Here is a 12,645-nt window from a genome sequence, read left to right on the forward strand (position 1 = left end):
TGAGGCAGCCAGTAAGAGAACCACAATCCCAGAGGCTCCCTTCCCCCAGCGAAGTGTGCTGCTTGTGGTAACAAGTGAGAGGGACCAAACCTTGTCGAGAGGTAGCTCCTCAATGGCTCATGAGCTCCCCTGCTACTCAGATCAGACCTCTTTATGGGCATGCATAACGGGGAATAGCCATCCCCCTTCACCTTCACCTTGGCCTCAGGCTCATCCTTTCCACCCCCAGCAGCACTTCCTGGCCAAGCTGAGGCTGCGCAGTGAGTTTCTGCCTTCTGATCTGGGGGTCTATGCCCCACGTGGGGCTGAACTGGCCCTTGGCCCAGGAAAGGCAGGGAGTCCCTGGAGAATGGGAAGAACCCTACGTGGGGACAAGTTCTGGGGTCACCATCCACCCAGTCCCTGCCCTCAACATCCACCCTAGCACTGGCTGAGTGCCCCTAAGCAAAGAAGAGCCTTCTTCCTCCGAAGGATCCCACAGACCCAGTCTCCACTATACAGTCACCGGCAGCCTCCGCAACCCTGGCTCATGTTTGAGGCCTGGCTGGTGCTTCTGAAAGCTCCCACTCCCGTGCTCCCTCCCACCTCACATGCTTTTCACGAGGCTGGAAGACCCTTGATCCTGCCACCGCCCCACATCCAATCAGTCACTAGGTCCCGGTCAGTTCGCCCTCTTCATCTATCCTATTCTCTGCCTGTACAGCACCTGCCCTAGGTCTCACCCGGATTCTCCTCCTGACTCCTCCCATCCACCCAACTGATTCTGCCTCCCGTGATTAATTACTCTCCATGGAGCCCTGCACAGCAAATGCATCAGGTTTAGCCAGATCTGTCTGTATCTCTGCTCCCTTCCCAACCTATTCCCAACCTCTCTACCCACCGAGGGTCTGTGTGAGTGCATGCATGCTGGGCAGAAGTGGGGGGTGCTCCTAGTCAGCTTGAGGGGGGACCGCCATGGCATCAGACTCTCAGGAGTTGAGGACTATGAAGGATCTCTGTCCAATCACCCCACATTGACCCTAGAGGGCAGATGCCTGCTTAGTGACACTGTAGGAGCCAGCGTGGTGAAGCGACCTCCTCTGGGCTGCTGAGATCCCTTAGACTGGATGGTTCCCAGTAAAACCTATTCCTCATCCCAGCAGTTCTCGAGAGGGTGGCAGTGGCGGGAGGCTTGCATCACATCTGACTCCTTGGGAATCCCCCCTCCTCCCTCTCCCCACCCGGGCAACTGTGGAAGAAGGACCACACGTCTGCCTGTCTGCAGAGGAAGTTCTGACTTCCTCTGTGTCTGGGCAGTGTCTGTAGTGAGGGCCTGGGCATGAGGCACAGTCTGCTGCCCAGCATACAGAATAAGCGGTTACTTAAGTCACTGTTGTTCTTTCAAGGAGAGAAGCTGCCATCTTCAGAGGAGCATTAAGGACAGACAGAGTTTTCCATTTTTAAAGTGCCAGAAGATATAGCATTATCCTAAGGAATTTATAGTGCAAGAAAGACCTGAAGGATCTAGGGCCCTGCCTCAAGGAGTCTTTCTTCAGACCCTGCCTGGCTGCCCCACTCATAGAGAAACCCAGCAGGTCTGCAGAGCCCCAGGGCACAGGCTTCACCTTGGGGAAGAAAAGCTTTCTAGGCTTCAGAGGAGGAGACTGGCTACCTTACAGGTAGTGAGTTCCCTGTCAGCAGGGAGCATACAAGTCAAAGTTTGGGGCAAAGATTGCTAAGCATTTTATGTAAAAGGCTTGACAGAAAATATTAGGGTCTGCTGACCACATATGGCCACAGTTGCTTATTTTTCTTCCCCCATCTCAGTGTAAGGTAATTTTCTCCCCCCTTTAAAAACGTAAAAACCATTCTTAGCACATGAGCCATACAAAATCAGCTGCTAGCTGGACCTGGCCTCCCTGCCAACCCTTGATCTAGAATTCTAGATTACTGCCAAGAGAAGGGGTATGCTTCAGAACCCCCGGCTGGTCTCAACATCCTTCCGTGTAGACTCCTCCAACCCAGGGTCTTCTAGATCATCCTGTGAGGGAGAGTTAGAGCTCCCACCTCAGCTTCTCTTCTCTCTCCCAGATGTTACTGGGGGGCGAAAGGGTTAAAGAGCCACCTAAGCTCTGAGCTCCAGTTAGAAAGAGGAAAGGGCCAGCTTGTCCAGTTCAGTCCCTCAGCCCGGCCTTGACCACGATTTCCTATTCCCTGCTATCCCCTCCCCCACAGCTACCCTCCCTCAGCCCAGAGTTTATGTCTCCATAGCAACTTTCAGCCACACCCCAGGGTCAGCTGAGAGTTCAGAGCAGATGCTACAGGTGGTGTTAGACAGATAGCTCCACCTGCTGGGTCCCCTGGGGCCCCTCCTTGGAGCCTGGGGAAGAGGCCCAGGCAGCCAGACGGAACTGGAAGCTGGGCCCCAAGCCCACAGGAGAGGTTCCTACCACCCATGCTGCTTCTCCAGAACAGCCCTGGCATGGTTTCTCTCTAAACCCAGGCCAGGCCTTCACCCTGGCCTCCTCACTGGTCCCTGATCTCCAGAGTCTCCCCTGCCGGCAGAGAGATCTTCATGTCCCTGCAGGAGCCCTGCTCCCAGCCCTTCTTGGCTCCCCACTGCCCCCTCCCACCCCCACACAGTGACTCCCCCATACCACCCAGGCACCCCACATTGCTGCAATTTCGCTTGTGCTGCTCCTCTGCCTTCTCCCTGGCGAGTTTCAGAGAATACACAAACACTCCTCTGGAGAGCCTTCCTGAAAGTACCCCTCCTTCTCACTTGCAGTGGCTCTCAAACATGGGCAGTGTGGCTTCGCAGAGGACATCTGGCTACGTCGGGACATTTTTGGTTGTCGCGCTGGCAAGGATGCTGCTAAACATCCTACAATGCATGGGACAGCCTCCCACAGCACCAAAGAACTATCTGGCCCCAAAGGTGAATGTTGAGAAGAACCCTGCTCTGTGGGCCAGGTACCTTCTCCCTCTCCCTTCTCCACTCCCAGAGCCTGCCCACGCTTCCATCCATGCTTCTGTCCGTTGTTGCCCCAAGAGCTAACTACAGGGAAACATGTGCTCCCTCTAGACTACATTTCAACACGGGAGACATCCGATTCATCTGTGTCACTAGGTCCCAGCACAGGGCTAGGGGTAGAAAGAGTTGTCATTAATTGATAAACAAGCCATGAATTCGAGGGGCTTAAGCGATGATGTAGCTATGACAGGGCTGTAATGATGTAAGAAAATTGTGCAACCATGTGTGGGAAACCGTTGAGATGTCTGTACGTGACTGAGCTTGACTCGGCCTGGAAGTCAGAGTAAGAGGGGGCAGCTGGGTAGCAGTCATAGGTGTGTGAAAGGGTGTTTCAGTGCCCATCTGACTGTAGTATAATTGCCATTCCTTCTACGGTGGTCAAGGATGCAGACTGGAGCCAGACTCCCTGGATTCCAATCCCAGCTCTGCCACTTCCTGGCTGTGTGTCCTTGGTTTAGTTAGTCGCTTAACATCTTTGTGTCCCAGTTTCTTATAAAACAGGGATTATAGTGCGTACCTAACGAGGTGATTTTAAGAAACAATCGAATTCTGATTTCTGTGCACTTACACAGTAAGCTGTAAGGGTCTGTATCAGTGGAGATGGGTGAAGGCCAGAGGGAACACAGAACTCTCTGGATCTTGACAGAGATAAGGAGATGCTACCGGAGCCTGGAGCCCAGTGCAGCCCCAGTGGGCAGAAGTCTGGGCTGAGAAGTGGGCCTCTAGTACTTTCGCTCACAAGCCGGGTCATCTCAGGCAGACTCCGCCTGCTTTCCAGGCCAAGTTCCTCCTTTGTCAAATAAGGAATGCTAAACCAGTGGACCATCAGGCCACTTCCAGCTCTAACTCTGGCTTCTGAGGATGCTTCATTCTGAGACATGCCTGACACTGTCCCTTGGCCAGGAACTCATGGTTTCTAAATGGCCTTTAGTCATCTCTATTGGCAACTTGGCCATTTGGGGAAGGGAGAGGCCGTTCTCTCCACCCAGTAGGGTGGTCAGGATGCCTTGTTCATTTATTTGCTGTCTCTGTGGCTGGGCTTCCCTCCTCCTTCCTCCCCAGAAGGCAGGAGGCCTGGCAGGGGCGTCACAGGGATGTGGTCATCACTCCCTGGTAAAGCCTGGAGGCCAGCCGTAGCTCAGCCTCTCACTTTCCAGGTGACCTCACCAGCCTAGTTTCCTCCTTTGTAAGAAGGCAAGATAACCCAGCCCCACCCACCTTGTGGGGTGGCCATGAGGAGACGATTTATGGGGAGGTGCTCTGTAAACATTTAAGATAATGTTATGATTAATTAACCACTTCCAGGAGGAAGCCCTTTGGGGCCTTTTTTTATGGAGGAGCCCCAGCTTCTGGCATCCTCACCATTAGTGAGGTGCAGGCTCCTCAGGAAAGCAGGCCGACCCGGCCAGCCCAGGGCAGCTTCCTAACAGTCCTAAACAGACAGGGGCTGTCGGTGTGTGGGCGCAACACTTCTGCCACTGCATGTCCCCAGTGCCTGGGCCACCTGCCCCTTGAAAGGCTGCCCCCTCCCCCTCTGCATAAGCCTGCCTTCCTCTTTCTCCAGTGGCACCCAGAAGCTCTCCATTAACTATGTTCTGGATCTTCCCAGGGGTCTTCCCTAGTGCACAGACCTTGGCACAGCTCCACCCCTGCCCCACCTCCTACTGTCTGGGATACAGCCTGTAGACCTTGTGGAGCGAAAGTGTCCACAGGGCTGAGGCAGGGCTGAGTCACTGTGCTCGTCACCCTTACCCTTGTGTCATCCTATCCCCTCTTCGCAGCTTAAGTTTATCACATTGAACCCGCCCCTGCCTGGAAGGACTATGACCAGGCTTTCGAGAAGTGTCTGCAACACGGGGAGCCCGAGCGCACACCCTGGAAACACCACTCCATTTCAGTGTGTGCACAATCAACTGTGGCCACTCCGGGCCTCGCTGCCTGGCTCCTGAAGTGATCTCTGGACAGGTGTTCACAAATGCTCCCAGAAATGCCCTCTGTGCCGCCCACCAGGCCTGCTAGACGCCCCGGCCAGCTGCCCCTCCCATCCTTCTCAGCTGTTCTCCCCTTCCGTCTGTCTCTGATTAGGCGGGAGGCACCGAGAACCCGAGAACTTCACTACGGGTTTGTCCGCATCTACAGCCTCAGAAGAATCTCGGGCCCTCCCCGCCCAGTGCCACCCTGGTGCCTCTGCTCCAGCAGCCCCTGAGTCCTGAGACCTCTCCCCAGCTCACCCTCACCCCCTCTGGTGATTCCTTACAGCTCAGCGCATTTAAAAATGAAGTCTTCGCATGGGAAAAAGCATCCCAGCCAGATGACCCCTGCAACCACCACCCCCTTTTCTTCTTTCTCCACTAAGTCTCTTGGAAGAGCCATCTCTAATCTTTCCCATGCCCTCCTCCCTCCTCAACCTGCTGGAGGGAGGTTTCTACCCACATGGCTTCACCCAGTCAAACTTTGGTCACCACAGGGTCACCATCCAGTCTTTGGCATTCAGCAATATAGGGATGACTTGTCCAGGTTAACCTCTGGGGCACCTGACAGCACTCCTTCTTCACCTCATCCATCACCTCCTACTTGACTCTTCCTTCTCTTTTCATTCCAGTCTCTCCAGGACATCTTCCTCTCCTGCTATTTGGATACCAGTGACCAGCGTTCAGGTTTTCTCCAGCTGACCACACGCCCGAGAAACAGACCCCCATGTCCAAGTGCTTCCTGTACATCTCCAAATGTGTCACCTCAGTTCTGACATGTCCCACAGGCACCTATCAATTATTCCTCCCATACATGCTCCTCCAGATCCCATATTACCCAAGCCAGAAACCTAGAAGCCATTTTTTTTTTAAATGTTTTTTTATTGAGAGAGCATGGAAGGGGGAGAGGGGCAGAGACAGAGGGAGAGAATCCCAAGCAGGCTTCGCACCATCAGTGTGGAGCCTGATGTGGGGCTTGATCTCACGAACTGTGAGATCATGACCTGAGCTAAAATCAAGAGTCAGGCATTTAACTGAGAGTCACCCAGGTGCCCCTAGAAGCCCCCCCCCCTTTTTTTTTAACGTTTTATTTATTTTTGAGACAGAGAGGGACAGAGCATGAACGGGGGAGGGTCAGAGAGAGGGAGACACAGAATCTGCAACAGGCTCCAGGCTCTGAGCTGTCAGCACAGAGCCCGACGCGGGGGCTCGAACTCATGGACCGCGAGATCATGACCTGAGCTGAAGTCGGCCGGTCAACCGACTGAGCCACCCAGGCGCCCCTAGAAGCCCTTTTTAAACCCCACTCTTATCCTCACACTGAACTGATGACCAAACCCTGCCCATTCTTCCTGCATGGTGTTTGTTTTCCTATCCCTATTCCAAAGCAACTTTCTTGCTATTTCCTGGTCTCTCATTTCCCATTCTCAGATCCCTCCCACCGCCCAGATGCCCGAATCCTTTCCCTAAAATGCAAATCTGATCATATCTGTCCTCTTCAATGAGTCCCTATTGTCCTCACTCTGAAGTCCCTACTCCTAGCTTGGCCGACTCTTTGGTGCCTACGTGCCTGTCCTGATGGTGCCCTGCCATGCCAGTGGCTGAGATTTTGTAGATGAAATCTACCCACGACGCCCTTTGTAGTCAGGCCTGGGCTTACCTGTTGGCCTCCCCAGCCTTCTTTCTCCTCCCACTCACCCTACAGACACATGAGCCTCTCTCCTCTGCATACCAATCCCTGTTCTGTTTCTGGAAAACACTTCTTCTATCCTGATCTTAGAGTCCTCGTTCTCTCATTAATTCACTAGGTGATAGGTCGAGACATCACTTAATCCAGGAGCTCTGGACTTTGGACACACATTAGGATCAGCAGGGGAGCATTAAACATTCCATACCCAAACAGCATCCCAGGTCAATTACATCAGAATCGGGAGTGTCAGGAGCGTCCAGGACACCACAAGTGCACAACTCAACCTCCCTCTAAGACTGCAGGATTTCCATCTGTAGATTCCCAAAGGGAGTCAGTGTCGAGGCACGCACCTTGGCAAGAGTTGCTCAGAGCACTTAGCTAAAGCAGGGCTTGGTGCTGTTCCAAGCATGGGAGCCATTTCAGACGAGTTTGGAAAAGTCCCATCACCTCCGCTGCAGCTGAGCATGACTCAGCAGGCCAGGCCTTCCTGGTGACCTGCTCCCGGGCATCAGGCGTGGCCCCTCACAGCCACCCTCTGCCTATTTGGAGGAGGACAGCTCTGACTCCCAACACTCCCAGTTCCCCCAGACAGGCCACTGGGCCTCGGGACCCAGCCACACTCACTCTCTAGCCTCCCCTTCTGCACAATGAATGTGGTCCCGACAGGACTGTCCACTCTCATTTCGTCCTCCCCAGGAAGGTACAGATTTTCCAACTGACGTGGCAACTGATCAAGAAGATAGCCTGTGGTAGTGGAAACCGAGTCTGGCTTCCAGAGCCACCATTCACTAGCTATGTGACCTTGAGCCTGTTGGTCATTTCATCTGTCCAGGGCCTCAGTCTTTGGGTCTATGAAATGGGGACTCACCACCCAACCTCATAAACATATGCAAAAGGGCTGGTATAGAGAAGGGACTCCTTACAGTATCCTGTCCTGCCCCTTGACCCCTTTCATCTTCTCTCCTTCCTGAAGCAGGTGGGCTGAGCTGGGGGTGATCACGGGGGACCCTCCCAGTCCTGACATTCAAGGAACAAGTGAGGACGGATCTGGGATGTGCTGCGAGAAGAAGGAAGCAAGCCTTCCTTCCAGCAGACCCCTAATCCCTCTGGTTCCCTAGGATAAGACACCATTTTTGATGTGACTGGCGCTGGGCCTCCAGGGGAAGGAGGCTGTTTCCACGTGGAACAGGATGCTTTACGAGGGAGGGTGGTAGGAGCACCTGGTCTGGAGGGCTCCATGGCAGACTAGGGCTGGATACCAGCTCCATCCCTGCCTAGTTGGGGGGATACTAGGCAGGTTTCCTTTCTCTGGCCACTCTTCCCACCTGCAGGAGGGGAGCGCTAGCCGATTGTTGCCTGCCTGCCTTATAGAGCACTGTGAGCAGCAAGTGAGGTAAGCACCACAAAGCCCTATGTAATCCCAGAGTGTTATGTAAATGGAGCATCATCACACCAAGCATTGTTTTGATTATTAGAAATGTCCGTGTGGGTGCGAGGTTGGTCAAAATGACTTATAAAGACCCCATGATTCTGCAGCCCTGAGATTCCAAGGCCAAAGCCAAGGGTTTTTGACCTTTTCGGGGCCAGAATAATTGGCTGGTGGGAGCAGATGGTGAACTGATGTGAACGACTGACACCCAACAGGCAGGGTGAGCATGTGGGATGTGGGGTGTGCAGTGTGCAGCAGAGCAAGCTGGTGTTGATAATCCAAGGAAGGCACAGCACTCACCTTCTGGGGGGCATTGATGACTCCAGTGTTGTAGCCGAACTGCAGGGAGCCGAGCACTGCCCCTCCCACGGCCAGCATGAGGCGGCCGGTCAGCTTCTGCAGAGAAAAAAAACCATACTGTGACAGGCATGTCTGGGCCCAGGTTACTACAGGGCAGGACATGGGCTGGTTCCCTCGTTCAGATATCTGGCCTGACTCCTGGCACCACACCAGCCCTTCTCCCAGGAAACTCAGCCACTTCCTGATCTCAGATGCCTGAACCAGCTCCGCTGACTTCTAGACACTGGGCCGGCCAGACTCATTCCTGGGGAGAGAGGGGAATTAGGGTCTTCTTTCTTTGCAGCCAGGTCTTGGCACTCCGGAGTCTCATTCCTCTGGTGGAGCCATGCCCTGGGTCCAGGTGGCTCTAGACTGTTTGGGAAGCCCAGGAATCAACTCTCCTAAACAATGGGGGCCAAATTATGTGGGAGGAGCTGCATAGGTAGGGGGAAGCACCCTAGATTTGGACCAGAGAGTGCTGGCTTCTGATTCTAGCCCCCCCTGCTACTTGTTCTGTGAATTCCAGCAGGCTGTCGCCCATCCTCACTCCTCCCTGGACCCTCGTTTGTTTCTGTGCAAGACGGGAACAGTCATGCCAGTCAGCATTGGAGGTGGGGTCTTGCCCTTTCCTCTCCTCTCCTCTCCTCCCTCCATTGACGGGGCAGGAAACTGAATCCTGAGAGGCAGAGTAAGTCCCAAATTACTCAGGAGACTGCAAAGAGCCAGACTGGAGCTCAGGGTTCCTGACTCCCTATCTCGTGCCTTTCATGGCAACCATCTGCAGACCATGAGCTTCCCAGGGTTATTTGGACATAGATGACAACAGCAAGGAATGTGCTTTGGAAAAGTACAGGACACCAGGCAAGTAAGAGTATTGGACCAAGGCCTGTCTTTCATTCATTCATTCTTTCTTTCTTTCTTTTCTTTCTTTCATATTTATTTATTTAGAGAGAGACAGAGACAGTGTGTGAGAGAGGAGCGGGGGGGGGGGGCGAGAGGGAGGGAGAGTGAGAGAGAGAGAGAGAGAGAGAGAGAGAGAGAGAGAGAGAGAGAGAATCCCAAGCAGGCTTCACACTCAGTGTGGATGGAGCCGGACACTGGGCTTGATCCCATGATCCTGAGGTCATGACCTGAGCCCAAATCAAGAGTCAAACATTTAACTGACTGAACCACCCAGGCGCCCGTGGCCAAGGTGTTTCAACGGGCAAAGGTCTGGGAGAGAAAAAGGGTGGTGTGTTTTTGTCCCATGGCAGCCTGGGGCATGAAGGCCACAGGCAGGGAAGAGGCCGGCAGGCAGGCCAGCCCTAGGTGAGCCAGATGCCCTTGCTGGAGAAAGGGAGAGGACTCTTCTTTTCTGGCTTATAAAATGAAAAAGCCAAGGGACACCTGGGTGGCTCAGTTGGTTGAGCATCTGACTGTTGACTTTGGCTTAGGTCATGATCTCAGGGTCGTGTGGGATTGAGCCCCATGTCAGGCTCCGTGCTGAGCATGGAGCCTGCTTGAGATTCATTCTCTCCCCCTCTCTCTGCCCCTTCCCTGTGCACATGTGTGCTCTCTATCAAAAAATAAAAATAAGATAAAATAAAATAAAATAAATAAAATAAAATAAAATAATAAAATAAAATAAAGAAGCCAAAATGTGATGTGAGGCAGGTCCTTAATTGGTTGTGAAAGAATGAACTGGGGGAGGGGCACCAAAGCAACTGGCATTCACTGTGGGCACCACACAGGGCTGGGGGCTGGGCGCTAGGGGGGAAGGTTGGGAAGCACTGAGCCACACATGTGGAGGGGAGAGCTGCTTGGCCATGGCCTTCGGCCTCAGTTTCCCCAAAGAATCCCGAAGCAGCCCTGACTTCAAGATCCTCACAGAGAGCACTGGGCTTAAGGTTAATCAGACAGGTTTCTAGTATGGTCTTTTCATTCCCTAGAAGCTTTCAGGCCAATGATCGCAAAAGCCAAGGTTCTCACATCAGATGCGGAGAAAGAGAAAGAGGTTTTGGCTAGCACGAGTGCACAGGCTGCGTCCATTCTTCATCAGATGAGTGCTGAGACCACGTTCCCACTGGCCCACCTGGCCCCTTCGTGGCCCAACTCTGGACATCCCTCCTATGCTGGAGCTTTCCTCATGGCAGAGGCTGGGTGGAAGAGAGACTTTTCATTTTACCCCCTTTTGTGTGTTTTTGAATTTTGAACCATGTGAATGTGTCACCTACTCAGAAGAATTTTTTGTATAAGCCCCGTGGTTTCATATTACTTAGAACAAAGCATTTAGATAAAAATATAAGTGAAAAATAATAACGTGATGATAATGTGGATCTGTAAGAGCCATGCTGGTAGCACAGGAATGAATGACGCTGCAGCAGGGGCTCCGTGAGAGCTAAGTCCTGGTATTACAGACCCCGTTTTCAGTCTGGCTCTGATGTTCCAGGGGTGTCTGGGCCTCTGAAGTTGTTGCTCTTAGGGCCCTGTTGGGCAGCTGTGGCCTCTGGCGGTAGGGGCTACTGGGAGCCAAAGACAAACCCCTGGGCTGGAATTGCATGGGCAGGTCAAGGTCAAACTCTACTTTAGAAAACCAGCCTACCCACGCCCTGGGTTATATCCACAGCCACCCAGGCAGGCTGCTGTACTAGGACGAATGCTCAGTGGCCCATGCTCCAGCCCCTGTCCTGACATCAAGGAAGAGGTACCCCAGCAAGTGCAGAGGCCAGAGTGGTCTGAGTTTCAACAGGGGGGTGGGGGAAGGCATTGTGGGAGCCCTGGAGGGAGAGACTTCTAATTTTGCCTGGGGACAATCGAAAGATAGGTTCCCAGGAGGTGACATTGGAGTTGGGCCGTGAAGGACATGCAGACAGTCTGCCAAGTGGGGAAGCAGCGGCAAGACTGCATTCCAGGTAGACAGAACAGTGTGTGCAGGGGAAAGAAGAGGGACCTGATTCCACCGGATTAAACAGGGAGCGCTCCGTGTAGCTGGGTGCAGCTGGGTGCAAGATACAGGGGGAGGAGCATCACCCGCTCCTGGGTAGGCTGCCCCCACCACATCCAGCTTGATCACGGCTGTCCTGAGAATCAGCAGACCTGGGCTGAAAGTCCAAGAACTGCTTCCCTTCACTTGGGAGTTGGGATATGTGGAGGCCTCTGGGCCTCGGTTTCCTCACATAGGAAATGGGGATCGGAGTTCTTTCCCTCAGGAGTTGCTGTCAAGTTCTGTATCAGTGGCCATCATGGAGCCTGGCAGGGTTCACCTGACAAGCATTTGCTTGCTGAATCAGGGAAGAATGGGAAGCCACCCTCAATTGGGCCACCAGGGCACCATCTGTCCCCACCAGCTCTGTGGCCGCAACTGAAATGCCGTGATGGAATCATTCATTCCATGTGATTCCACAGATATTTATTTATGTACCAAGCTGATGAACTGCTTGGTGAAAACTTAATAGAAGGGGAACAAAGCCCACAGCTGTGGCTTTCTTGTGAGGCCTTCTTTAGGAGTGGAGGAGCAACATATTTGGGATCTGTGACCCCCAGCAGCCCATCACCGCCCTGGGGCTGAGGCTACCTTCTAGAACATCCCACACTCTTCCAGGGTTTTTGCCCTTATGTCCTCTGCAGTCTCTAGCTGTGGCTTCTAGCAGTTGGGAATACCCATTTGCTGTTCACCCACCAGTCTGGGAACTCCCTAAAAATGGGACCTGGGTCTTACCCAGCTCTGTAGCCAGAGTGCCCAGGGTCGGGCATGGCACAGAACATTTGTAAAACAGACCACTTTGGAATTTAGCTCTCAGGCAAAACAGGCTCTACGTGTATCCACTTTGCCAGAACAGTACTCATCCTAACAGATTTTAACCCGGCCATTATCGAACCTCTGATGAGTACTGGAACATCAGCTCTGAGAGGCAGAGAAACAGGCTAACAGTAACTCACAACTCCCGGGACCAGAGAGGAAAGATCTCTGAAATTAGGCAGAGTACAAATCCTGACTCTCCTAGGAGCGCCATAGACCTCTCAGGTCAGCAAATGCCCAGGCTCAGAGTCTAGCACAGAGGAGGCCCTCACCCCCTCACCCCGACCAGCCCTATCCCAGTGTGAGGGTCCCAGGGCCCACTGAGGGTTCTCCCCCTTCCAGGGTGTCAGCCTCAGGACCTCTCCTCCTACATGCCGGGATGCCAAATGGCACCGGCTGTGTCGCATCACTTGCTAAGCATTGTGG

At 53.4% G+C, this 12,645-nt stretch overlaps 1 protein-coding gene across 1 annotated transcript in view; it reads right to left on the reverse strand.

The window, feature by feature from the left end:
* SLC2A1 (solute carrier family 2 member 1) overlaps window positions 1-12,645 on the reverse strand; it is a 29,514-nt gene that overhangs the window by 8,237 nt on the left and 8,632 nt on the right. The window contains exon 2 of the mRNA XM_040469880.1: window positions 8,403-8,498. Coding sequence (XP_040325814.1) covers window positions 8,403-8,498 — 96 coding nt within the window. The remainder of the gene's footprint in view (window positions 1-8,402; window positions 8,499-12,645) is intronic.

This window comes from Herpailurus yagouaroundi, unplaced genomic scaffold (genome assembly GCF_014898765.1).
Source record: "Herpailurus yagouaroundi ecotype Mexico unplaced genomic scaffold, PumYag 77, whole genome shotgun sequence".
NCBI classification, from domain to species: Eukaryota; Metazoa; Chordata; class Mammalia; order Carnivora; family Felidae; genus Herpailurus; species Herpailurus yagouaroundi.